This window comes from Nicotiana sylvestris, chromosome 2, assembly GCF_000393655.2.
Source record: "Nicotiana sylvestris chromosome 2, ASM39365v2, whole genome shotgun sequence".
NCBI lineage: Eukaryota > Viridiplantae > Streptophyta > Magnoliopsida > Solanales > Solanaceae > Nicotiana > Nicotiana sylvestris.
The window spans coordinates 133,305,223-133,331,451 of NC_091058.1; the positions used below are offsets into that span (position 1 = coordinate 133,305,223).

Here is a 26,229-nt window from a genome sequence, read left to right on the forward strand (position 1 = left end):
GTTTAAAGCTTTGGAGTGATACCTGTGATTTCCTTATTTGTGTATGAAAGTTCTTTCTAATTTGATGGTGTTTAGTTATACATACTAGTACTATTCCATGGTACTAATGTCCCTTTTGCCGGAGGCGCTACATTTTTTTAAATGAATGTAGGTGGCTCCACAGCGGATAGTGCCGGTCGTGTGTAGCGAAGCATCCCTCTTCTCAAGATCTTGGTGAGCCCCTTTCTCCTTCAAGGGGCTATATTGTATATCTTTGTATTGTGGACTTTCACTTTTGAGGTATAGCCGGGGCCTTGTTGCCGGCGTTGTCAAACTTATCTTTTGTATCCTAGAGGCTCCGTAAACATATGTGTGGGTTATGTATGGGGGTTGGATGGGTCTACGAACCATGTTATAATTCTAAACTTATGTTGCCTATAAATTGCAACTCTATGGGGATCTTGGAAACTAACTCATCTATGGTTTAATGTGGTGTTTAAAATGAACTATCAATGTAGAATGTGTTGTCTTTCCCCGTCTAAATGGATAAACAAAAGTATGCTTTCCTTATTCATATTGAGGTGGGTAGGAAATGTATGGTAAGGCTTGCTCAGTTGGGTTCACTCGAATGAGCGGCGGTCGTGCCTCCCGAGGTTGGGGCGTGACATGAAATATCTCTCACCATTCAAGCAAGGGGTAGGAAAAGGTCCACATATGTCTGTATGTGTGATCTCAAGTAATTGAGAACTCCTTTTGGCACCTTTTGTTGATTTATTGGTCTCCTTACCCTTTATGTAGTCCACACAAGTCGTAAAGTCAGAAAAATTAAGAGCTTTTAGAACTCCATCATTAACCAACCTTTTGACTCTATCAATAGAGATGTGTCCCAATCTCTTGTGCCAAAGACTTGGTGAGTTCTCATTGATAATACATCGCTTAGTGCCAATTTCTATGTCATGCAAAGATAAAACATTGCATTCAAATGTGGGGTCTTGCTCAAGTTTATATAAATTTCCATTCAAATTTCCAAAACCAATAATATTATCTTTCAAAAGTTTCACAGAAGGATAATGAAAATTCAAATCATATCCACTAATCGATAGTCTTGAAAGAGAAATTAAATTTCTAGAATATATTCTAGAACATAAAAAGTATTTTCTAAATCTAAGTGAAAACCATCCTTCAAAATGAGCCTATAAGTTCCCACGCCTTCCACACATGAACACGTCCTATTGCCATAATAGACGTATTGTTCACTTCCTACCGGCTTCCTCTAAGTTAGAAAGTCCTACATGATCTTGGCAATGTGAATTGTAGCACCGAAATCAATCCACCATGTATTATCAGAAACTTCAGTAAAATTATACCATACAAAGGAAAAATTACCTTTTTTCTCAAGTTATTTCTTGTATTTCAGGCAATCCTTCTTCCAGTGTACCTTCTTTTTACAGAAACGACAAACATCTTTTTCAAAGGTGCTTTCTTCTTCATGAGAATACTTTTGCCCTTCTTTGAATTTCTCTTACAATGAGTCACCATATTAATATTTTCAGGTGCCTCATGCTTCAGCCTCTCTTCTTCTTGAACACACATGGTCAAAAATACATTGATTGACCATTTATCCTTATGTGTGTTGTAAGAAATCTTAAATTGACCATATTTCGCAGGAAGGGAGTTGAGAATGAAATGCACAAGAAATGGTTCAGACATATCCACCTCAAGGGACTTGAGTTTAGCAGCAATGTCTCTCATCTCTATAATGTGCTTGCGCACTGTACAACTTCTGTCAAAAGTCATACTTGAGAGCCTCTTCATAAAGGTGCTGGCCAATGCCTTGTCAGAGCTTACAAATTGTTTATCAATTGCGTTCAAGAAAGCTTTGACCTTATCCCTAATTCTTTGGCTTATGTGGGCTTTTATGAGCATCAAACTTAAGCGATTGGATCGCTCTCACCGCTCATAATTAGCCTTAGCCGCTGGCGTACTTCATTCCATGAGAATAGGTGGTTCTTCCACACGGAGTGCCAAATCCAAATCCGAGCACCCTAAAGTGAGAAAGACTTTCTCCTTCCATTCAGCATAATTGTCACCAGAAAGCATTGGAATTCGAGCATTCTTATTAAAAATAACGGTAGAAAAAGATGTAAAGATTGCAAAATAAGGATAAACATACATAAGCTATGAATTATAATCCATCAAAGGTAAATTACATAAAATACCGATACTAAGTAAATCTAGATCCTCCTGTGGCAGAGGTTGCAACCCATGCATAGAATTTACTTTACTTTATTAGACTAGTAAACCAAAACATATAGAAATTAATTCATACCTGTTGGCATAAGATAATTTTCAACTTAAAGGTTTACTATCTCATTCCAATTAATCTCACCAAAATGGTTACCTCCTTGTAGAGCCGAGTTACCATTTTAATGAGATAACTGGACTAAATATATGTTATTATAACTTTTAATCACTAATATTTATGTGATTAAACAACTTAATTTCATTTATATCAAGTATTCAAGATGTTGTGGTCACTCCTAAATACATCACATAAAAGAAAACTCAAAAATGACATCTTAGAATAATTAACCTTAATTATCAACTTAAGCAAAATGTTGATTGGCTCTAAATATAAGTAGGATGCTATATTACCCCAAAGGTTAATTCTTATAATTAATCCAAATATTATAAGTCAAATAATTGTAACATGGTGAACATTAATTCAAAACTGCAACTCTAAACATAATAGAGTAGTTCTCCGATTTTTAGTCCAATTGTATTTGGTGAAAAGAACAAACACGTCTAATAAAAATTCCAACTTTAATTCAAAATAAAGTTGATATTGAGACTTAAACTAAGGCAAATTACTTACGAATACAAGTGACGCTAATCCATCAACCATACTTAAGTTCCCATGGACTTTATTTAATCAAACAATATAATTGAAAAAGCACAGTAGGCAAAAGAGTCAATGTCCATGCACATCTTTATCTCAAAATAAAATTTATAAAAATTGTTATTCTATTTACCCTTATCTAGTATAACAAAAACAACCACCACAAATATACACCCAAATATTTATTTGAAGAAACAAGGGTTTTACCTAGATGAGGTGAGTAGTAGTTGGGAATCAAATTGTAGAAATGACATTGTACAGTGATGGTCATAAAAGATAACACACAGACACCGAGACTTTTAAAAAATAGTACAAGGTTCAAAATAGATTCAATGTCACTAACTTAATTAATTCAAAGACAATAAACTTTTAGTCCAAGGAAAAGCAAAGCAAGTGAGTTTTAAATCAATTGACGTGCCCTGCTATGAGATTAACACCAAAAGGTTCTAAATTTTCTGTCGATACAGGAGTAAAAATGGCGTCAACAAATATTTCGAAACACCAAACAATTCAGCTAAAGACAGGCTCTGATACCACGATGTAGTATTTAAGCATATACAAAGAGCCTACACAACAGAATATTAACAGGAGCGTACCTTCAATCATTATTGTTCAAGCGTTATCGGCCTTTGAAACTTTTAGCAGAAAACCTAGGGAACCTTCTAGCCTGTGCCTATCATAGGATGCCATACTAATGGAGTCATAGGCGTATTTATAGGTAGGCTAGGGACTATTAGGCAAATACTTTAGCCCTAGGGACTTCTCCATAAATTATAATTACCCTATGCACTCCTAATATATGGTAATTTCTTTCTATCAAAGAAACTACTATATATGTGATCACGCCCAACTATGCCTTATAAAAAGGGCAATGCGGACGTTGCAAATATAACCCGAGTATTACGCCCAGGGTCGAATCCACAGAGAGTTAACCTATCAATCACTATCTTTAGACCCACTAAACTCTTCAGAACCAGCTTCCAAATGTTTGAATCACAAGTTGATGGTTTCTATAGTAACTAAAATTTCAAGTAAATTAAACAGCTGTAAACTAAAATGCTAAGGTTGTAAACAATGATGAGAAAAAGCTAAGGTAAAGATTTCCCCTATTGATAGAATCCCTTCTGTTTATGCTTCATACAAATTTACCAACACACCTCTATCAATCATGAACACTTTTCTTACCGTAAATCTCTCCCGAGTAATTACAGTAATATACTATTGCACCCTCCCGAGATACACTAGCTAGCTTTAATTAACACAGTTCACTTAAGATTGCACCCAAGGCTTCGTTATCCCTAATCCCGCCTTTAAACCCGCAGTTATAGATTCCTCTTATACTTTAGGAGTGGTGTTATTCAACAATAACCTAAATATGCACTCTCTCCCGAGTTATGCACACTAAATAGGCACAGCTAATTGAGGATCCTGTCAATTAACTACAACAAGAACATAGTTGAATAAATAAAGATTGAAACTAGCAATTTGTATTCACATAAACAAGAAGTTCATCCCCCAATAGGTTCCATCAAAACCTTAGACAAAAGATTTAGCTACTCATAACTATGGGTAAACAAACTAAGATAAGATTCATCATAAACTAGCAATAGAAATTAAAGAAAAGAAGAAAGATGTTTTGGGTGATCTCTCACAATTGTTCTTCTTGCCAAAAATACTCTCCAAAACAATACATGCCTCTCTTGGGCGAAGTCTAGTGTTTAAAATAGGGTTTTGGGCTAAAAATCCCGTGTTTTGCACTTTAGTCCCTGAAATTCCCGCCTCCTGCCGCGGTTCTGCCGCGGTCGCGGTAGAACCGCGGCCAAACATGGCCTCTGATCTTCCTTCTATCCGCGAACATCCTTCACCGCGGTTCTACCGCGGTCGCGGTGGAACCGCGGTAGACTCAGTTTTCTGATTCTTCAGCCTGTTTTGCGTGGTTCACTTGGGATATTTCATGGTTGGCCTCTCTTTCTTCATTTTTTTCACTCCAAAAGTGCTCCCTAGCCTTCCTTAGTCATATATAACCTGCAAATCATGAAAAGCACTAATAAGAGCATTTTGTTATCACTTTTATTATCAAAACTATGCAAGAAGGCGGTTATTTAGGGTCTGAATAAAGTTAAATTCACCTATTATCAACACCCCACACTTAAACCTTTGCTCGTCCTCGAGCAAGCTAAACCACACTTCTAGGCCTAACCATTTGACGCATTACCCCATGTATGTCACACCTTCTATTTTGACAGAACAGCCTAAGAAATGTGCCGGTCACACCCCAGTTGCAGACTCTACTGCCATGACACACTTGCGCTCACTCTAGTTACTCTAACAGAGGTGAAGACTTACTTTTTCTTCCTGAGTCACATTCCCTCACATTAAAAATCTGAGAGCAGTTCCACACGCATGAAATTTAAACACAAGGAATCGAAGATATCAAGAATTCACTCACTCTCAGAAATAACATTCATATGCTACAAAAGATGCACCATAAGCTTGCCCGTAGTGTACTACTCTACTAATGGAGCTCATTCAATCTAGGATCAATTAGGACTTTATTTGGTTGTAATGTAGGCTGAGGGACGGGTAGGATACATTTAGATATAAGAGTGACTACAACTCCCTTAGCACTTTAATACTTATACTTTAACATTCAAACCCCATACTTATGTCAAGCCAAACTCCACCTTCACATCAATATATGTCAACTCCCAAATTATTTAAGCACAATTATATCAAAAGTCACCACTATCAAAGAATATTGTTTTTTTTCATTCTTTTCTTTTTCAATTCAAGTGGCTCTTGCTTTTCAAATCAATGCACCCTTTCTCCTTATTTCATTAGTTCCACTCAAAAGCCAAACCAACCACCCAACACTTTAACTTTTACAAAGTTCATAAACAATTCAAGTGCTCATGAGAGGTTACAATAGTTCACAAAGATGGTTAATTCAAGCAATTGGGTAAGGCTTGTAATGTGGTTGCCAAAGAAACAGGATTACAGGCTCAAAGGGGTTAACTACGATATATAACAATTAGGCGGGTAAAATATAGATATCTGGCTCAACAAAGAAATGCATATATCACTTCCAAGACTGAACAAACTACTATTTCGCTTTGCAAACACACCGGGCAAGTTCTAGGCATCAAATGCAATGCACAGAATACCACAAACCTCACACACACACGGCATGTAACTCATTCTGAATCAGTTTATCAACACACTCATACAAGCGTTCGAGCAAGGCAAGATGTGCAATATTAAGGCATAGATTTATAAGTCCACAACTGAGCCCAGACTTCACACTCTCAAGTTCGTTTTAGTTGTTTGCAGGTGTGTACATCACGGGTAGAATTCTAGCCTTTACCTATCTCAGTTCTATCTACAAACAAAAAATCTACCTAACCCGGTTCAAGCAAAACCCTTGGAAAAGAACTGTGGCCAAAAGAAAAACCAAGGGGGGCTTGCTACACTACCTAAAAAAAAAAGAAATAAATAACAAAATTTTTATGGACTACTTCCCTCAAGAGTACTGTCCAAGTGGTTCGTCCTCAGGAAGAGTCCCCTTTATATATATATATATATATATATATATATATATATATATATATATACGACTTGGACCCTCAAGAGACCCGTCGACAAGTGTCCGTCGTTGGGTCAAATCAGACTCCTAATATAAGAATAGTTACTTATAAACAACAACATCAATTTCATGCTACAACACACACAATGTCTATGTACAGTACACATATAACTAGAGCAAGTCTCCCACCCCACACTTAAAAATAATGGCATGTCCTCATGTCATATCAAGAAAGTAAAGAGCAGAAGGGTAAGAAGACTTCCCTGAGACTCAATCAGAGTCGGAGACGGTGTTGGGGTCCATATGGCAAGCTCTCCCCAAAGCACGGAACCAGGCCATGAACTTGTTCTCAGACCGGGCCTGCCTCTGAGACATTGCATCCATTCGTGTGTGTAGGCCATCGACTGAGGCGCGGAGATCCGCGACCTCTTCCTCCATGGAACGCAGCATAGGCCTGGTAGACTGAGATCTGGCAAAGCCTGCCCCAGTATGGGGACGCCGAGAGGGTCCCGCACTGTCAGTCGATCTCCTGGACGGTGCACTCGGAAATGGGTCATCATCCTCATCATCTATCACAATTGTTGCACGTGTACCCCTGCCCACTCTGATGCGTGAAGCTCGGAATGGTGCCTTAGATGCCAACTCTCCATCGGCAGGACCTGTAGGGACCCCCCTCCGCAAGCACAGTGCAGTCACCAAGGAAGGGAAGTAAAACCCCTTTGACAGCAGCGGCCCCCGCAGGACCATTTCGTTACTAATTACCCGGGCTGCATCAAAGTCCTTCTTCGTCACGAAGCACCATGTCAATAATGCTCTGTTGAAGTTCACATCAGTGGTGTTGCTGGAGGGCATGAACCTGCTGTAGATAATAGTCAACCAACACTTAGCCAAATGCGTGAAAGAATTGGAATTCAGGGTGCTTTGGTCTTTGATCCAGGTGGGGTGCCCCCCAGCACAAAGTACATCCGTCATAGCCTCCCACGTGACACCTGGTCTGTCATGGTAGAAATCAACGTCGCCCATGAACTGGGGCAGCTGCAATACCTGTTGGACAGTCACAATAGAGGCATCCACCATTATGCCTCGCACAATTACCTCCCACAGCATATGTGCATGGCAGTTTGTGTAAAACTTCCTAACAATCATCCGGTTCACCGGGCCGGGAGGATCAAAGAGGAATTCCATTTCCCTCCTCCGAATTTCTTCATACATGTCCTCCTGTTCCACGCGGAGGGCTGCCCGGTCAATTTGAATCTTGTGAATGAAGTTCTTTCCAGCCTTCGCATTAAAATCGTCCTCAGCTCGTTCCGATTCAAACCGGGACTCGTCAAATGTCGGCTGGAGGGATGTGCCCGCCCCTCTCCTTTGCCTTTTACGTGCCATAGTACCTGCAGGGAGTCAGAAGAAAAAGAAAAAAAATCAACTTCATCCTAATTAGTGCCAGTCAGATGGGTACTCAAATATCGCCACCTTATGGCACCAAAACAATGCCCCCATATAATTCTTCATGACAACTAGCCGCACAAGCAGGGTGGTGAAGGTCATAACCTCCATAGAGGCCTCACAACAGAACTACTTACCACATTCTGCCAACACCACCCCACACTTACTCCTGTGCATATCTTTCCAAACATAAACAACACCCCCTATCATCGAGTACAACACTCCACAATTAGGGGTGGGTAGAACCCGCCCCACAATATCACAACAACTCCAAAATTGTGGCCCGCATGGTGCCTAACAACAACTATTCCCAAAAGATTAGATTTTTAGACCAAAACATCACAAATACCATGAAGGCCCAAGCACCTTAACACCAACCAAGTTCACAACATTATCATACAACAACGAAAATCAAGAACAAAGCGAAAATTGACAAAAATTATACAAAGCCTACCTAGGTTTAAACTAAGTAAAAGTATTCTAGATTACACAAAAATAGAAGATTAAATAGAGAGAGAAAAATAAAAACTTACTAGTGTGGTTGAGTAGAAGTGGGTGATGAAGGTGGATGGCAAGGGAGTGTGATAATGGGGTTTTGGGAGGAGAAGAGTGGAAGAGAGAAGATAGAGAGAAGATAGAGAAGAAGAGAATGAGAAAAGAAAGGGGGGTTGTGTTTTATTGTGCTGGGCAGATGGGGGGATTAGTGGTAGGTGGGGGTGGGGTATTTTGGGTAAAAGGGAAAGAATTTTTTTTTTTTATAAAAAAAATCGGACCTAGACCCGATCTGTGTCTGCCGCGGTTCTACCGCGGCCGCGGTAGAAACGCGGTAGACCAAGTTCAGAGGGTCGTACTTACCGCGGTTCTACCGCGACCGCGGTGGAAACGCGATGACCTGGGTTCAGAGAGGGGTCAGTACCGCGGTTTGACCGCGGTATGACCGCGTCTCTGATTCTTATGTCTTTTTTTTATGTTATACTTACAACAATTTCGTGAGTTGCCTCCCACGGAGCGCCTGATTTAACGTCGCGGCACGACGCAGGATGAGCGCATTTAAGTCTTGCTCGACCTCTGTAGTTCAGTCAGGTGTAGTTCAGACCCTTCCTTAAGCTCGCTCATACCCACATACAACTTCAATCTCTGACCATTGACTCTCAATGTACGAGAGTCATTCTTAGTGGCAACTTAAACCACTCCTGACGGGAAAACTTCAACTACTCGAAATGGTCCCGACCATCGTGACTTCAGCTTGCCCGGGAACAACCTTAGTCTTGAGTTGTATAGCAATACCATGTCCCCAGGTTTGAAATTTCGCTCAACAATGTTTTGATCGTGTAGTTTCTTCATTCTCTCTTTGTACAGCCTTGTGCTCTCAAAAGCAAGATACCTGAATTCCTCGAGCTCATGCAATTCTGTGACTCTTGATGTGCCCGCAGCTTCTATATCTAAGTTTAGTTGCTTCAGTGCCCACCACGCTTTATTTTCAAGTTCTACAGGTAGGTGACAGGCCTTCCCAAACACTAACTTGTATGGTGACATACCAATTGGTGTCTTGAAAGTTGTTCTGTAAGCCCAGAGTGCATCATCTAGCTTCCTTGCCCAATCAGTTCTTGTGGCGTTTACAGTTTTTGTTAACACACTCTTGATTTCCCTGTTGGATACCTCAACCTGTCCACTAGTCTGCGGGTGGTAAGGAGTAGCTACCTTGTGGCGCACATCATATTTCATAAGCAACTTCTCGAAGGCTTTATTGCAGAAGTGAGTGCCTCCGTCGCTAATAATCGCCCGTGGTGTCCCAAAGCGGGTGAATATGTTCTTCTTCAGAAATCCCACCACCACTTTCAAATCATTTGTGGGCAATGCTACAGCTTCCACCCACTTGGACACATAGTCTACAGCAACAAGGATGTATTTATTTCCATAGGAGCTGACGAAGGGACCCATGAAATCAATCCCCCAGACGTCGAACACTTCTATCTCCTGAATTGGGTTCATGGGCATTTCGTGGCGCCGGGAAATGTTCCCGGTGCGTTGACATTCATTACAACCCTTCACCCATGAGTGCACATATTTAAACACAGTCGGCCAGAAAAATCCGGCCTCTAGCACCTTCGCTGCTGTCCTGATCCCTCCAAAGTGTCCACCATAAGCCGATGCATGACAAGCCTGCAAAATAGAAGATTGTTCTATCTCGGAGACGCATCTCCGGATCATGTTATCCAGGCATATTCTAAAGAGATAGGGCTCGTCCCAATAGTACAAGCGGCTTTCACGAAAAAATCGTTTCCTCTGGACCGATGAAAGGTCGTGAGAGACTATACCACTGGCTAGGTAATTGGCCAAGTCCGCCTACCATGGCACTTCCTGATGAGTGGTGGCGAGCAGTTGCTCGTCTGGAAAAGTTTCCAGAATTTCCTCAACTTCAATTGCATTTTCAGATCCCTCAAGTCGTGATAGGTGATCAGCGACTTGATTCTCAGTGCCCTTGCGGTCACGTATTTCAAGATCAAACTTTTGCAGAAGCAGCACCCAATGAATCAGGCGTGGCTTAGAGTCTTTCTTTTCTATTAAGTATCTGAGAGCAGCATGGTCAGTGTATACAATTACCTTTGATCCTATCAGGTAGGACCGGAACTTGTCGAATGCGAACACCACAGCTAGCATCTCCTTTTCAGTCACCGTATAGTTCAACTGGGCTCCACTCAGCATTCTACTAGCATAGTAGATTGGGTGCATCAATTTATCTTTTCGCTGGCCCAACACTGCCCCTACTGCGTAGTCACTAGCGTCACATATTAGTTCGAACGGTTGCTCCCAGTTGGGGGCAACAATGATGGGTGTTGTGACCAACCTCTGCTTCAGCTCCTCAAACGATACCCTGCAATCATCAGAAAATACAAACGGGTGATCTTTCTCTAATAACTTATAGAGAGGATTGGCGATTTTGGAGAAGTCTTTTATGAACCGCCGGTAGAAATCGGCATGTCCAAGGAAACTCCTGATTGCTTTGACCGAAGTTGGTGGAGGCAGCTTTGCTATTACATCAACCTTTGCTCGATCTACCTCTATTCCCTTGCTTGACACCCGGTTCCCTAAGACTATGCCTTCTTGTACCATGAAATGACATTTTTCCCAATTCAGCACCAGATTAGTCTCGATGCACCTTTTCAGCACACGCGTCAGATTCACTAGGCACTCATCAAATGAATTCCCCACCACTGAGAAGTCATCCATGAACACCTCCATTATATCCTCAACCATGTCAGTGAATATGGCCATCATGCACCGTTGGAATGTGGCGGGTGCATTGCATAGGCCAAAGGGAATCCTCCTAAAGGCATAGATGCCATAAGGGCATGTGAAGGAGGTCTTCTCTCGATCCTCAGGTGCAATAGAAATTTGATTGTACCCTGAGTACCCGTCCAGAAAACAAAAGTGTGACCTCCCTGCTAATCTATCCAGCATTTGATCAATGAAGGGAAATGGGATGTGGTCTTTCCGAGTGGCTAGATTCAACTTTCGATAATCCATGCAAATTCTCCAGCTTGTGACGGTTCTCGTTGAGATTAGTTCATTGTTGTCATTCTTCACAACCGTCATGCCACCCTTCTTAGGCACACATTGAACTGGGCTAACCCAGCTGCTGTCAGAGATTGGGAAAATAATTCCCGCATCTAGCCACTTTATCACTTCCTTCTTCACCACCCCCTTCATATTCGGGTCCAGCCTCCTCTAATGTTCCCTGGAAGGTTTGTGCCCCTCTTCCAGCAGAATCTTATGCATGCAGTACGCGGGGCTGATCCCCTTGATGTCTGCCATGGTCCACCCAATGGCAGTTTTGCACTCCTTCAATACCTGTAGAAGCTGTTGGACCTGCACATCTAATAAACCAGATGAGATAATAACAGGTAGAGTGGAGTTAGGTCCCAGAAATTCATACCTGAGGTGGCTTGGCAATGGCTTTAGTTCCAGCTTTGGTGGTTCTTCAATGGATGGCTTAGATGGAGGAGTCTCCCTCTTTTCTAAGTGTAGGGGCTCAAACTCTAGATTTCTTTCCCAAAACCCTCTACCTTTCAATGTCAATACCCATTCTGCCAAGTCCTCACCGTTCACTTCCTCCAAATTCGTCAAACATGCAGCGAGGGGATCCTCAATCGTCAACACTTCATCATCAGACTGTACGATTACATCCACGACATCAATAAGAGAGCAATTTGCGAACTCACTTGGGCGCCTCATAGATTTCTGCACATTGAATATAATCTCTTCGTCATTGAGCCTCATCTTAAGCTCCCCGGTCTCACAATCAATAAGAGCTCTCCCGGTGGCCAAGAATGGTCTTTCTAAGATGATAGGAATTTCTTCATCTACTTTTCAATCCAAAATCACAAAGTCAGCAGGGAACACGAACTTCCCCACCTGAATAAGTACATCATCAAGGATCCCAAATGGACGCTTCACAGTCGTGTCAGCCAGCTGCAACATCATAGAGGTGGGTCTAGCCCTCCCAATGCCCAACCTCTTCTAAATGACCAGGGGCATAAGATTAATGCTGGCCCCTAAATCACAGAGTGCTTTCGCAAAAGCAAAGTTTCCAATAGTACATGGAATAGTAAAACTCCCGGGATCTGAGAGCTTTTCAGCAACAGGTCTAGTTACCACTGCATTGCACATCTGAGTAAGTGTCACCGTAGCCAAGTCTTGGAAGTCAAATTTTTGGGACATTAAGTCTTTCATCATTTTTGCGTATCCAGGCATCTCCTTTAAAGCTTCGATCAATGGAATATTTACCTGAATTTGCTTGAGCATCTCAAAGAACTTTTTGTATTGCTCCTCCTTTTGGTGTTTAGCCAACCTCTGTGGAAATGGTGCAAGAGGTCTTTTCTTCCCAATCACTTGGGACTTTTCTTTCTCAGCTACTATCTCTACTACTGGCTCTTCAACTGCTTCAGCAACTTTCTCGGTCTCCTACTAAGTATTCTTTTCTTCCTGAACCGGCTGGACTGTCACATCTGTCAGCCTTATGGATTCATCCAGCTCAATGGGTACTTGAATAAGTGTCTCAGCCTGTATATTGTCACGAACTCTCTCCTACTCTTCATCGAGATCTCTGCCATTACGGAGACTCACCGCCATCAGCTGCTTCGGGCCCTGATCTTTAGGATTGATTTGGGTATCTGCAGGTAGCGTTCCTTGAGGACGATTATTCAGAGACATTGAAATTTGGCCCACCTGCACTTCAATATTTTTGATAGCTGCGTCATGTGCATCTACTCTCTCATTTATCTTCGCAGTGGACCCAATAACCTGTTGCATCATTGCTTCCAGTCAAGCAAACCCATCGTCCTGTCTTCCACCATGCTGCTGTTGAGGCGGGTGGTACCCCTGCTGTTGATTGTTGTACCCCTGGGATCTAGGATACGGAGCCATGTTGTTGGGGGGTCTCATACCTCCTATGTTTCCGGCGTTATATTGTGGCGGAGGTGGTCTGTACTGTTGTTGAGTCTGCTGACCCCAATTCTGATTTTCCTGTCTCTAACCCCCATAGTTAGCTACATAGTTCATATCTTCAGGGTGTTGATGATGATGATCAAGCTCTGTATTCCAAGGATTACCAACTGGTTGACTAATGCAAGATGTGCACAAGCCCCCATTGGTAGTGTCTACTATGTATACCTGCTGCTTCTGTCCTGATTCCTCCACCTTTTTGGTGAGGATGCTCATTTGTGTCAGGAGGGTCGCCATATTTTCAGCCATATTGTTTGAAGGATCAAGGGGCACTGAGTGTACCACTGGAGTGATGGGTGCATTCCTGGATGTCCATCCCGAATTCTGTGCCATTTTATCAAGTAAACTCTAACCTTCTCTCCATGTCTTGCTCAAGAATGCCCCACCCGCTGAAGCATCCACAATATTCTTCAACCCATCCGACAGTCCCATATAAAATCGTTGTCCCAACATCTGTTCTGGAATACCATGATGTGGACACATAACCAACATTCCTTTGAAACTGCTCCATGTTTCATGCAGTGTCTCCATTGGTTTCTGCTTGAAGCTCACGATCTCATCAATTTGTTGGGCAGTTTTGTTGGGTGGATGAAACTTGTTATGAAAATGCTTGACTAACTCATCCCACGTTGCTATAGAATTTATGGGGAGTGAGTTTAGCCAAACCTGTGCAGCTCCTGTCACCGAGAATGGGAACAATAATAACCTGATAGCCTCTGGAGTGACATTGGGCTGCCTTTGGGTCTTGCAGATCGATAGGAAGTTCTTCAAGTGTTGCTGAGGATCTTCAAGTTGTGTCCCAGAAAAGAGTCCCTTGTTTTGCAACAAGTGCATCATATTATTTGTGATCTGGAACGACTCAGCTTGTATTGCAGGCACAACTATGGCAGTAGCTAAATTGTCAGTTGTGGGTTGTGCCCAGTCATACAGTGCACCCTCGGGCACCAGAGGTGCTGCGTCTCTGACATTCAAGTTGACTTGCTCATGCCTGCCATTTCCGTTAGGGTCGATTGCGTCTCCCATGTCAGTTTCGAATTTGTCTGTTTGTTGAGGTGGTTGAAGTCTTCTGTTGGCACGGTTAAATGCCCTGAATATTTTCTCAGGGTCTGCGAGTCCTTCAAGTAGTTCTCCAGTCCTCGTAGAGTTTCTAGGAATACACCTGTGCAACCAAGTCAACAACCGTCAAAAATTTCAATCAAAAATTGGGTGTAGAGAAACTGCCTACGCGAAGAATTTTTTTTTTAGCAATGGTAATTGATAATTCCGTTAACTCCCCGGCAACGGCGCCAAAATTTGATCACGCCCAACTATGCCTTATAAAAAGGGCAATGCGGACGTTGCAAATATAACCCGAGTATTACGCCCAGGGTCGAATCCACAGAGAGTTAACCTATCAATCACTATCTTTAGACCCACTAAACTCTTCAGAACCAGCTTCCAAATGTTTGAATCACAAGTTGATGGTTTCTATAGTAACTAAAATTGCAAGTAAATTAAACAGTTGTAAACTAAAATGCTAAGGTTGTAAACAATGATGAGAAAAAGCTAAGGTAAAGATTTTCCCTATTGATGGAATCCCTTTTGTTTATGCTTCATACAAATTTACCAATACACCTCTATCAATCATGAACACTTTTCTTACCGTAGATCTCTCCCGAGTAATCACAGTAATATACTATTGCACTTTCCCGAGATACACTAGCTAGCTTTAATTAACACAGTTCACTTAAGATTGCACCCAAGGCTTCGTTATCCCTAATCCTGCCTTTAAACCCGCAGTTATAGATTCCTCTTATACTTTAGGAGTGATGTTATTCAACAATAACCTAAATATGCACTCTCTCCCGAGTTATGCACACTAAATAGGCACAGCTAATTGAGGATCCTGTCAATTAACTACAATAAGAACATAGTTGAATACATAAAGATTGAAACTAGCAATTTGTATTCACATAAACAAGAAGTTCATCCCCCAATAGGTTCCATCAAAACCTTAGACAAAAGATTTAGCTACTCATAACTATGGGTAAACAAACTAAGATAAGATTCATCATAAACTAGCAATAGAAATCAAAGAAAAGAAGAAAGATGTTTTGGGTGATCTCTCACAATTGTTCTTCTTGCCAAAAATACTCTCCAAAATAATACATGCCTCTCTTGGGCGAAGTCTAGTGTTTAAAATAGGGTTTTGGGCTAAAAATCCCGTGTTTTGCACTTTAGTCCCTGAAATTCCCGCCTCCTGCCGCGGTTCTGCCGCGGTCACGGTAGAACCGCGGCCAAACATGGCCTCTGATCTTCCTTCTATCCGCAAACATCCTTCACCGCGGTTCTACCGCAGTCGCGGTGGAACCGCGGTAGACTCAGTTTTCTGATTCTTCAGCCTGTTTTGCGTGGTTCACTTGGGACATTTCATGGTTGGCCTCTCTTTCTTCATTTTTTTCACTTCAAAAGTGCTCCCTAGCCTTCCTTAGTCATATATAACCTGCAAATCATGAAAAGCACTAATAAGAGCATTTTGTTATCACTTTTATTATCAAAACTATGCAAGAAGGCGGTTATTTAGGGTCTGAATAAAGTTAAATTCACCTATTATCAATATGCATAACTACATAATATTATCTGATATATTATTTCCTTTGAAATACAAGGTAAATAATTTATTATTGTGGGTCACACTAGAAATCTCTAGAAGAAACGGTAAATTTCTAACACTTCATGCTAAAGTAAAACCTTACAAGAAGAAAAATGAATATTAATCAAGTTTTTAATCGAACACTACTTCAATTAGGACTTTTTCCTAACCATCATGGGTTTGATAAGCTTGAATTTTCATCAAACTCAATAATTTCTCTTATAGGCTTGCAATATTTGAAATTATTTTCTTAGAGAAACGTAAAAATAATAGAAAAGTTAAATATTATTGTGAGTAACAAGAACATGCATCAATACTTGTGCTTCTCTCTAGATGTTTATTCAGCCCATATGGAAAAGTTATAAATATGGCATTTGATGATTTCTTCTTTTATTGAGATTACTAGAATTTGCATACATTATTCAGGAACTTATACTATATTATAATTTATATTTAGTAAATAAAATATAGTATTATTTAATAATATTTATATAATTTTTAAAATTTTGTACTCAGCAATATTAGGGTGACTAGTAATAACAAAAAACTGCCATGGGTTTCTAAATATACTATTTTAATTTGCTTGCCTACCAGCCAAAGGCAGACAACGCCACAACGGGTCGAGAGAACCGGAAAAAATTGCAAAATCAGCAAAATTCCATCGGCGGCAACTGGCGACCGCCCCCCTTTTCTCTAAAAATTCAAATTGAATCTTTCACTTTGTCTTCTTCAATTCATCAATGGCAGAAGTTTCTAGAATCCACCGTTTCCACCTCCCGACAACCACCACCTATGCCACCGTGGCCGTGGCCGACGATGATGATGATGAAGAATACCCAAATCCCTTCGCTTTCGATTTCGACTCCCTTTCTCCTCCTCCTAATCACACCTTCTTTAATAATTTCAACTTCAGCCCCAATTCAGGACCCGGATCTGTACATTCAGATCCGGATTCTGAGAATTCATTTTACGTCGATGAAGATCAAATGAATTTCGTTACGGATCTGTTCGTTACAGAAGACCCTGATTTTGATAATAGAAACCCTAATTCTAGGGTTTTTCCGTACGGTGAATTTGGATCTGATTTTGATGGGGATTTTCTTCCCTCAGAATCTAACGTGTTTAATAATATGGGTGACGGGCTTCGGGTTGTGGGTATCGGGTCGGATTCCGATTCGGAGGAGCTGAATTCTAGGGTTATTGATCAAAATTTGAATGAAGGTTTCGAGTGGGAAGAAGTCAATGAAAGGGTTGAAGATAGAGACTTTTTGAGTTCTGTGATTGATGGGATTGAAGAAATATCAGTTTCTTCAGATATTTCGAGTTCAATTAACGGTGGAGATGATGAGCCGGTGAGGAATTTAGAATGGGAAGTACTATTGGCGGTTAATAATATCGAGAGAAGCCTCGATTTTGATGGAAATGATGATACTGAATATGGTGATGCCTTGTTTGGGCAATTTCTCGAAAGTGAAGGGACCTTGATGAAGGGTAGTCCACCAGCGGCTAAATCTGTTGTTGAAAATCTTCCGTTGGTGGTTTTGAAGGACGAAGAAAACAAGATGGCTTGTGCTGTTTGTAAAGATGAGATTTTGGTTGTGGAGAAGGTGACTGAGCTTCCTTGTTCCCATTATTACCATTGGGACTGTATTGTGCCGTGGTTAAATATACGTAATACTTGTCCCGTTTGTCGCCATGAGTTGCCTACGGATGATAATGATTATGAGAGGAGGAAAAATGGAACGCGTCCTGGCGTTGGAGCTGGGCTCCTCGATGATTTTCAGGTTAGATACAATTTTGAAGTTGTTCCTTGAGATTGTAGTTTCTATTCATATAAGAAAAGATTTGATAGGATGTGCATATTCCCTTAGTGGTGAGTATGTTGATTCTTTTTATAGCAAGTTCCTTTCTTTGATTCTTACATTGGGTAACAGTGTGTAAGGTTGTCAATTTGTATGACAGTGTGAAATTGATAATTTGTGTACTTTACCAATCGACAGCACCACAGTGTAAACAGAATGTTGATTCATTAATGCTACTACAGAAATTGATGAAAGTTTGAAACTATTTGGGTGCATTTTGACATTTGAGTTTATGTTCCCTATAACATGTTCTATATTGAATTAGGAGGAAGGCTTATCTTTCTCAATGCACTTAGAGATATTTGAGTCAATAATGTGGAAGAAAAAAAAAAAGAAAAAAGAAAAAAGTATGAGGTGTTTGACCAAGAGAAAAAGTGTTTTGAGTAGAAGCAGTTTGTCTGCTGTGGGGATGTCTGCGTCTTATCAGAAGCAGAAAGTAAATTTTTGCAAGATAAAAGCATCTTATCAATTATTTTTATTAGAAAGAAACAGATAGCAGAATGGACTCCGTGTTCCTTAGCAAGGAATCATGATCGTCAACCTGTCAAGACTCAAGTGCACTGGTGGTTTCCTCTGTTATAATCTCAGGCTTCAGTTTGTGCATTATTGCATGAGGTTGTTCTGTCCTCAACTCAACTCATGTTCTGCCTGAATAATATTGTTACAGATGCAATTTTGCTGAAATAAACGGCAGGAGGACATGAATTGCTTATAGTTCTGTGAATAAAACCCTGATATACAACACCAAAAAAGAAGGATAAGAGTGGATAATACTGAAGCGATTCAGGATATGATGAACTGTGGAGAAACGCTAGTCCTTATTTGATTCTACTACAGTAAAATAATCCTGGCCTTTCTGATATGATCAAAAAGATGTCTGAATAATGATTTGGAATATCTGGGTTCCTTTTGGTGTATGGTTTCTTGAATAACCCCTAATCCATGCATGTGACAGATCCTGAGAGCATAGCTAGTGGAGAGAGCAATTGGGTTATTCTGGCTAGTGTTAAATGCTTGTATTGATTACTAAAGGTTAACTTTTAACTGAACACTTATATGGTCTGTCTGACTTGCTTATTTGTATAAAGCTCTTAATCTTACTCCATATATCTGCGAGTCATCACCTATCTCTTTGATTTTCTATTGATAAATAGCTAAATTGCTTGAATCTAGGTAGTTCTTGACCATTTCTTCTGACCTCAAAACTTGGATTGACATGAAGGAAGGAATAGTAAGAAAACAGAAAAAGAAAAGAAAAAGGAGATCATGTTGAGGAGAACAGGAGTATTAAGTTCTTATTTTTTGATTGATTAGGAAATCAAAGAAAGGAATGGATGTCATCTGATGCTAATATTAGTAAATGAAGTATTCATTTTGTTCACAAGCCTATGGTCTTCTTTGGTTATACACAAGGTCAGTGATTAAAAAAGCGCTCGTTTCATCGCTTTAAGCGAGAAACGAAGTGAGGCGGGAAGGGCAGCGCTTCTGCTCCTTGAAGCGACTCTGGTACGAAAAAGCGACCGCTTCTCTGTAAAAATCGAGAAGCGGTGAAGCGAGAAGAAGCGAGACCCAAGCCCTATTAAAATTATATGGTTCCTGCCCTCTCAGCTTTACTGGGTCAAAAGGTTTATGCATGTGCATGTTTATAGGTGGTAAATATTCGGTAAGACTTGCATCTTCTAAGGAGAAAAAGGAGAGAGACTACATATACGTTAGAATATTCTGCTCAATCACATTGAAATTAACTCTTTCAGTTCAAGGTAAAAAGATATATCATCTTCTTTTTGCTACACTTACTAAAATGTGAACGCATGTATCTCGCTTCCAAAGATAGTACTAATCATCCCAAGTTAAGAAATAAAGCATCCGTTTGTTCTTTATCTTTCACTTTATCAGCAGTTGAACACCTCAAATCAGTTTTGCTTGTTCTACCTTGGACTTCTTTCTAGATAAGGCATCTGCAGGACACATCTTTTCAACTTTCAACGGGCATTTGCCCAGCTTACCAGATAACTCCGAAAAACTAGGACTATGGGTTACATAGTTTCTACCTAAAATCTGATAACCTGTTAAGTTTAAGTTACTAAAAGAATTTCGCCTCATTATCTAGTCTAGTCTAGTGGAGTAATTATTTTCAAGTTTTGTTACGACTTTATGGTTTAATTTATTGTGCTATCTGTAATAGCTTTAACGTGGAGAAAATTGTTTGTCCTAGTCAAATAGCTTTTCGTTTGTTATGGCTTAGTCATTTTATGGTTCGCGTGCAGACCCCTTTCTTCTATATCTTTTGAGAAAGAGAGTTGATATATGACTTCATTGAAGCTGCTTTAGTTCTGAAACCATACTCGTGATTGAGAATTCACAAATTATATCCAAATATTCTTCCTTTTTAACTTCAACTCAAATATTGTTCGAATGCCTACTTTAATGTGCTGTTTGGATTGCTGTGAAAAGTTTTGAGAAGTTGATATGAGATTAATAATCAAATGTATAACTTAACTTAAATGATAGAATAATCTGATGCATAAAGTCTCTGATTGTCAGTTAAATTACATTAAATGCAGTCATATATGTGGATGTATCGCCAGTGATTGTAATGTAGCTCTTGAGAAATACTGATCGCATTTACGTTTCTCACTCCATTGGTCGTTTTTAAGTGTTGTTTTAGTCACAAAAAAAAAATGGTAAATAAGTGTCAGCTTTAGGAAACCAGAAAGTATTATAATTTTTTTCCCCCTCTTCAAATCTATCCTTGTTGCAAGTGATCCATAGTAGCATTTTTTTAGTGTCTCTCAACAGCTATTACTCATTTGTTTTAGGAGAGATAATGGGTAAATTAATCAAATAATTCTTATTAAGTCATTCTCTCAACGAGCGTGCCAATACTTTCAACGGTAAGAAAGAGTATATATAAGCAAGGAAATTAAGGGTCCATGATTCGAGTCCGGAACTTAAATGTTGCTTTATTATTATTATTATTATTATTATTATTATTATTATTATTATTATTATTATTATTATTATCTTTTTTTAACTTAAGAGACTAAAATAGGTGAAAAAAATAGATGAACACAATTTTGTATATATCGCATGTAAAATTGTAACATGCGCTATACTTTAACGGCCATAATAATTTACTGTATAGCGCATGTATGTGTACAATTCATTTATTACATGATATACTGAACAATTGAGCAATTAAGCTGCCATAATAGATAACTGTATAGCGCATTTATTAGTTGTGCTATATTGATATTTGGCATCCCAACTGCTTCCTTAAGGTCGAACGTTCATTCGTGAAAAAAATCTTTTTTGAGTGAATTTGAATCATACCTTTGTTCTTCAGCATCCTTTATACATCACTTCATCTTCATCAATATACCTTTTCTCTTTGAATCTTGCTACAGCGGAAAATTAGGGTTGTATTATATTGGGGCGGTGAGACTGTGGTGGAAAATAACTCGGTACTCTATAGTTGTTCTCCACAGTGTATTGTTAAGGTGCCACTCACATTGGAGTATGACAAATTGGTATCTCTAATTTGTAAAAGAATGAGTGTGAGTAAACGTTCGGTTAATCTTAAGGTAATAGGAAGATGTCCGTATTCTCTTACTCCGCAAGGTGTTTCTTGTTATGTCAAGCTTAACATCGATGACGATGAAACTCTACAAGATTTTTTTAGGACTCCGGATGAACACATGGATGTTCTTATGTAAAGAATGCTGGAAATGTACGTAAAGTTAGAAGATGCCAACAATGTTGATGTTCCGCAAAATATAGCTAACACTCAATCATCTGGTGGTATTTTCGGAGCTGTTTTATCCAAACAGGTTCCGTATGAAAGAGCCTGGCCAGATTTGAACTTATCTCCACGGGTTAATGAGGAGAGATGACATAATTTCTCTCCAATACAGCATCATAGAGGGTTGCCAAGTTAACAGAATTCACATGTCGAGTGGTAAATTAAAAATTTCCTTGTTGTAGTATAAATATTTCTTTTATGTATCATAATTGTACTAAGTGTTATATCTTTTATAGGGGTTACCGGCCATATATAAATTTTACAAGTTATGGACCAACCAATAGTTGAAATATACCTAATTTTGGAGAGGTAGATCATGCTGGTCCATCCTTGAGTCATCATCAACTCGATAATGTGCATCATGGGCTATCTTCAAATTATGAATGGTACGATTAAGAGTTAAAGTTAATATATTATGTTGAGATGCCTCCGAAATATTAATTATTTTAATGGTTGTACAGTGAAAATGAGCAACATGATGGTCTTGTCCTAATTCAGTGTAACGATCCGATCAGTCGTTTTGTACATTTGCATTCGTTCGGTGGTTTGAGGTCTTGAGTAGCTTCATATGACGCATTATAACTTGCATGTGTGATCGGTTTTGGTTTTTGAGTGGTCCGGGATTGGTTTGGAAGAATGATTTTCATTTTAGAAGCTTGAAGTCGGAAAAGTTGACCAAGTTTGATGATTCTGTTAGGTCCGAATGGTGATTTTTGATTTGCACGTATGCCCGAATTTTGCATTTGGATGTTTTCAAAAGGTTTTGGCTCTAATTAGTGAAAGTTGGCAATTTGGAGGTTTGAAAAGTTCGTAGGTTGACCGGGAGTTGCCTTCGAGGTTACAGGGTTCAGATTGTTGTTCCGGGAGTTGGTATAGGTTCATGATGTCATTTGGAACTTTTGTGCAAAGTTTGGTTAGATTCCGAATTGGTTAGTCTTGAATCAGATGATTGGTCTAAAGTTTGAAGTGTATGAACTTAAGAGATTGATCTTGATCGATGCTTCGTACTTTTGATGTTATTTTGCGTGATTTGAGGCCTTGAGTAGGTCCTGGACTTGTTGGTATGTTTGGGAGAGGTTCCGAGGGGCTCGATTGTGTTTTAGATTGGTTTTGGACCATTTCAGAGTTTGCATAAGATGCTGGTTTTCTGGTGCTCCAATTGAACTTTGCGATTGCGGGAGCAGAGTCGTGATCGTGTTGAGTAATTGGTTAGTTGGGTTGGTAGTTCACCACATTTGCATAAGATCCATCGCATTTGCGAATAAGGAAATTGTGCTGGAGAGATTTGTTCTACGCGTTCACATATGTGTTACGTGATCACATTTCAGCGAGGTAGCTGGGGAATTTTGGCTTCACATTCCATGGGTGGGACGCGTTCGTGGAGGTATGGCATCTAAGGTCATCACATTCGCGTGGTCGGAGTCGCGAATGTGTAGAGCATTTTTGTGGCAGTGTAATTTTGTGCTTCGCGATCGCGAGAGTACAATTACAATTGCATAGGGTACAACTGGCAGTGCTTATAAGATATTATATTCGGGGGTTTTACTCCTTTTATCACATTTTGAGTTTGGTAGTTTGGGTATGGGAAGGTTTGGAGGGGATTTTCATGATTTGGATTGGGTAAGTATTTTTGACTCGAATTGATTATTTTACATGATTCTATCTTTGATTTTGGCATTTGAATGATGAATCTAAAAGAGAAATTAGGGGTTTTTGTCAAAACATTTCTAAAGTGAATAATTGAGATTTGAACATCGATTCAGAGTTGGATTTAGGTAAAACTAGTATGATTGAACTCGTATTCGAATGGATTGTCGTAATTTATGGATTTTGTCGGATTTCGGGGTGCGAGTCTGGGTTGATTTTTTGGTTGACTTTGAGTAAGATTAAAGATTTAACCTTTATTGTTTGAGTTTGTTTCATATGGCATTATTTGGTGATTTGGAGTTGCTTTTGGCTAGATTCGAGCCGTTCGGAGGTTGATTCGCGCGGGATGGTATTTTTAGGGTATTTTTTGGCTTGTTCGGTATTGTTTTTGCTTGTCGAGGTAAGTAACATATCTAAACTTGGTTTAAGGGTAATTATCCCTAGGAACTATGATACTTGAGATATGTTGTGGGTGATGCACGTGCTAGGTGACGAGAGTGCGCATACACCGGGGTATTCATGATCCGGCTAGACTCTAGGCTACTATGAGAGCAGTTTACTTTCATGCCTCGTAATATCCGTATTTTCTATACTTGGATGATAATTTGAGCTATGATTCATGTTAGAAATCATGTCTAGGCTATGTACTTATTGGTTTGAGACATGATGGGCTATTCTTGCAATTTTGAGTTGTTACCTTAATTGTAGTAAGATTTCCAGTTATAAATCTTCATCTGCATATTATATTTCAGTCTCAGTATATTATTTGTTTGTCATATAGCATGATGTTGTTGTCTTATATATGTGATACTATTTGGGATGAGATGTGAGCCATTGAGCCATTGAGACATTAAGTGGTTGATGATTGATATGGGCCATATAGCCGTATTATGATTGATATTTGGATTGGCTTGCACGCCATAACATATTGATTATTGATTAACACTTTGGAAAGATCCACCCTTCTGGAGTCTGATAACACAGTGAGCGCAAGCATAATGATTTATATATGTGGTTTGGTGAGGGGTATTTGTGCCAAACACCCGTACAGTGCTGAGTGATTGTGTGTGTGATAATGATGGGCATTTGTATCAGGCACCCGTATAGTGCCGAGTGTGGTTGTGTATGATGGTGAGGGCCATTTGTGCCAGGCACCTTGAATATGCTGAGAGTGAGTGTATTTGGTGATTTCACTGCGATGCTATTGACTTGGCATGTATACTTGAATGTATTTTCCTTATGCTAGATGTATTTTTCTCATTCTAGATGGTAATGAAATGTCTTATATGTTGTAGAATATTTGAGAAGTCGCGATTTTCTCGTTGAACTCATGTTTTAGTGATTTCGGAGAAAGATTTGGGCTTTGACTATTATATTTAGAAAACATGTCTAATTTTTCGTATTTGGGAACGAGCTAAATATGACATCTCTTGAATTATTTTATTCTACTGTCATCATTATATCAGTGTTGTTATTGATCATTTGTGTTGTACACTGACCTTCTTATGAGCTCGTCACTGCTTTCAGTCTGAGGTTAAGTTTGTTACTTATTGAGTACATGAGATCGGTTGTACTCATACTACACTTCTGCACCTTGCGTGCATATCTTGGAGTTGATGTTGTTGTGTATGGAGTGAGTTGGCATTGAAGATGTACCTACTTCTTGATATAATTATCACTTGTCCTAGGTAGGTTTAGATTTTTAATCTGTTTATGTATATTTCTAACAGACGTTGTATTTATTTTCATACCAGCTTTGTATATCTAAGTCTTAGTGGCTCATGACTTGTACTACCAATCATTGGGTTACTGTATATAAATTCAGTTATTTAACTTATTGATTTCTTATCATTTTCATTAAAGTTGGGTTGACTATTGTTTGGATTACCTAGTGGATTGGGTTAGGTATCATCATGACTATATGGATTTTGGGTCTTGACACTAAGTTGGGTGATGACAGTATATTGAATCAGGATATGGCAGATACACAGAGTGAGGAAGATAAAATATTTATGACAACAATGCTGATGAGTCCGGAGATAACACACCCTTCCCTGATGAGAGCAACGGTGAGGAACCACACTTCACATATGAGAGTGAGATTAAACAAGCATATTTGACGATGTAGCATGATTCCACCACTCAGTATGCTCCGTATATGCAGAATCCACCTACTGCTAGACCAACAATTTACGAGTCGTGTGTGCCCTTTCATTCAAGGGAGATTTCCTACCTTGATCACTTTTCAAGTATGCTAGATGTGGATGCCCTCACAAGGAATCTTGATGACATTCATACAATAATGTGGGATGAAAGTAGGCTAACGAAGCTCTATTTGTAGTGAAAAGCCTGACCTTAGTAGCGCAATGCAAATTTATAGCATAAAAAACTGCCCTGAGATCGAGGTCGCTGAGTCATCTAAGAAAGCATATAAGGTGATTTGTCATAGATGGTATCAAGGTCGTAAGTGGATGTTGTATGGGAGAATGTTGAAAACTAATATGTGGTTGATGGGGAAATACATTGGCAAACAAACTTGTAATATGGACACATTCAATGGGACTCATTTTAACTTGATTGTTGATTTGATTTCTCTTATCTTTATTCCACACATTGAATTGTCCATAAGGTACAAGGTGAAGGAGTATATAACATCATTTGAGCAGTTATATAGGTGTACCATTACCAAACAAAAGATATTTTTGGGAGTAACCGTGCGCTTGAGATTGTTTATGGCAACTGGGATAAGTCATTTGCGGTTTTATCGAGGTACATGGCTGCTTGGCAACGCTTTAACCCCAGGACAATTGTTGAATGGAAGCACAACCAAAGTCCTAACTTTTCACAAAACATACTCCCTCCGTTTCAATTTATGTG

The 26,229-nt window shown here is 39.6% G+C and overlaps 3 protein-coding genes across 3 annotated transcripts; 1 reads left to right on the forward strand and 2 right to left on the reverse strand.

Moving 5' to 3' along the window:
* Positions 1-1,392: 1,392 nt before the first annotated feature.
* Positions 1,393-1,905, reverse strand: LOC138885616 (uncharacterized). The gene has a single exon (XM_070166582.1). It carries the CDS (start codon positions 1,903-1,905, stop codon positions 1,393-1,395), a length of 513 nt encoding a protein of 170 aa, XP_070022683.1.
* Positions 1,906-11,633: 9,728 nt separating this feature from the next.
* LOC138885617 (uncharacterized) lies at positions 11,634-13,742 on the reverse strand. Its single transcript, XM_070166583.1, has 4 exons — positions 13,578-13,742; positions 13,032-13,208; positions 12,470-12,869; positions 11,634-12,268 (listed from the first exon to the last, which is right to left on the reverse strand). Exons 1-4 carry the CDS (start codon positions 13,740-13,742, stop codon positions 11,634-11,636), a joined length of 1,377 nt encoding a protein of 458 aa, XP_070022684.1.
* A 2,864-nt stretch (positions 13,743-16,606) lies between these two features.
* Positions 16,607-19,010, forward strand: LOC104225441 (E3 ubiquitin-protein ligase CIP8-like). The gene is made up of 2 exons (XM_009777238.2): positions 16,607-17,825; positions 18,571-19,010. The coding sequence occupies exons 1-2, from the start codon at positions 16,782-16,784 to the stop codon at positions 18,583-18,585; spliced, it is 1,059 nt and encodes a 352-aa protein (XP_009775540.1). The 5' UTR covers positions 16,607-16,781; the 3' UTR covers positions 18,586-19,010.
* Positions 19,011-26,229: the final 7,219 nt, after the last annotated feature.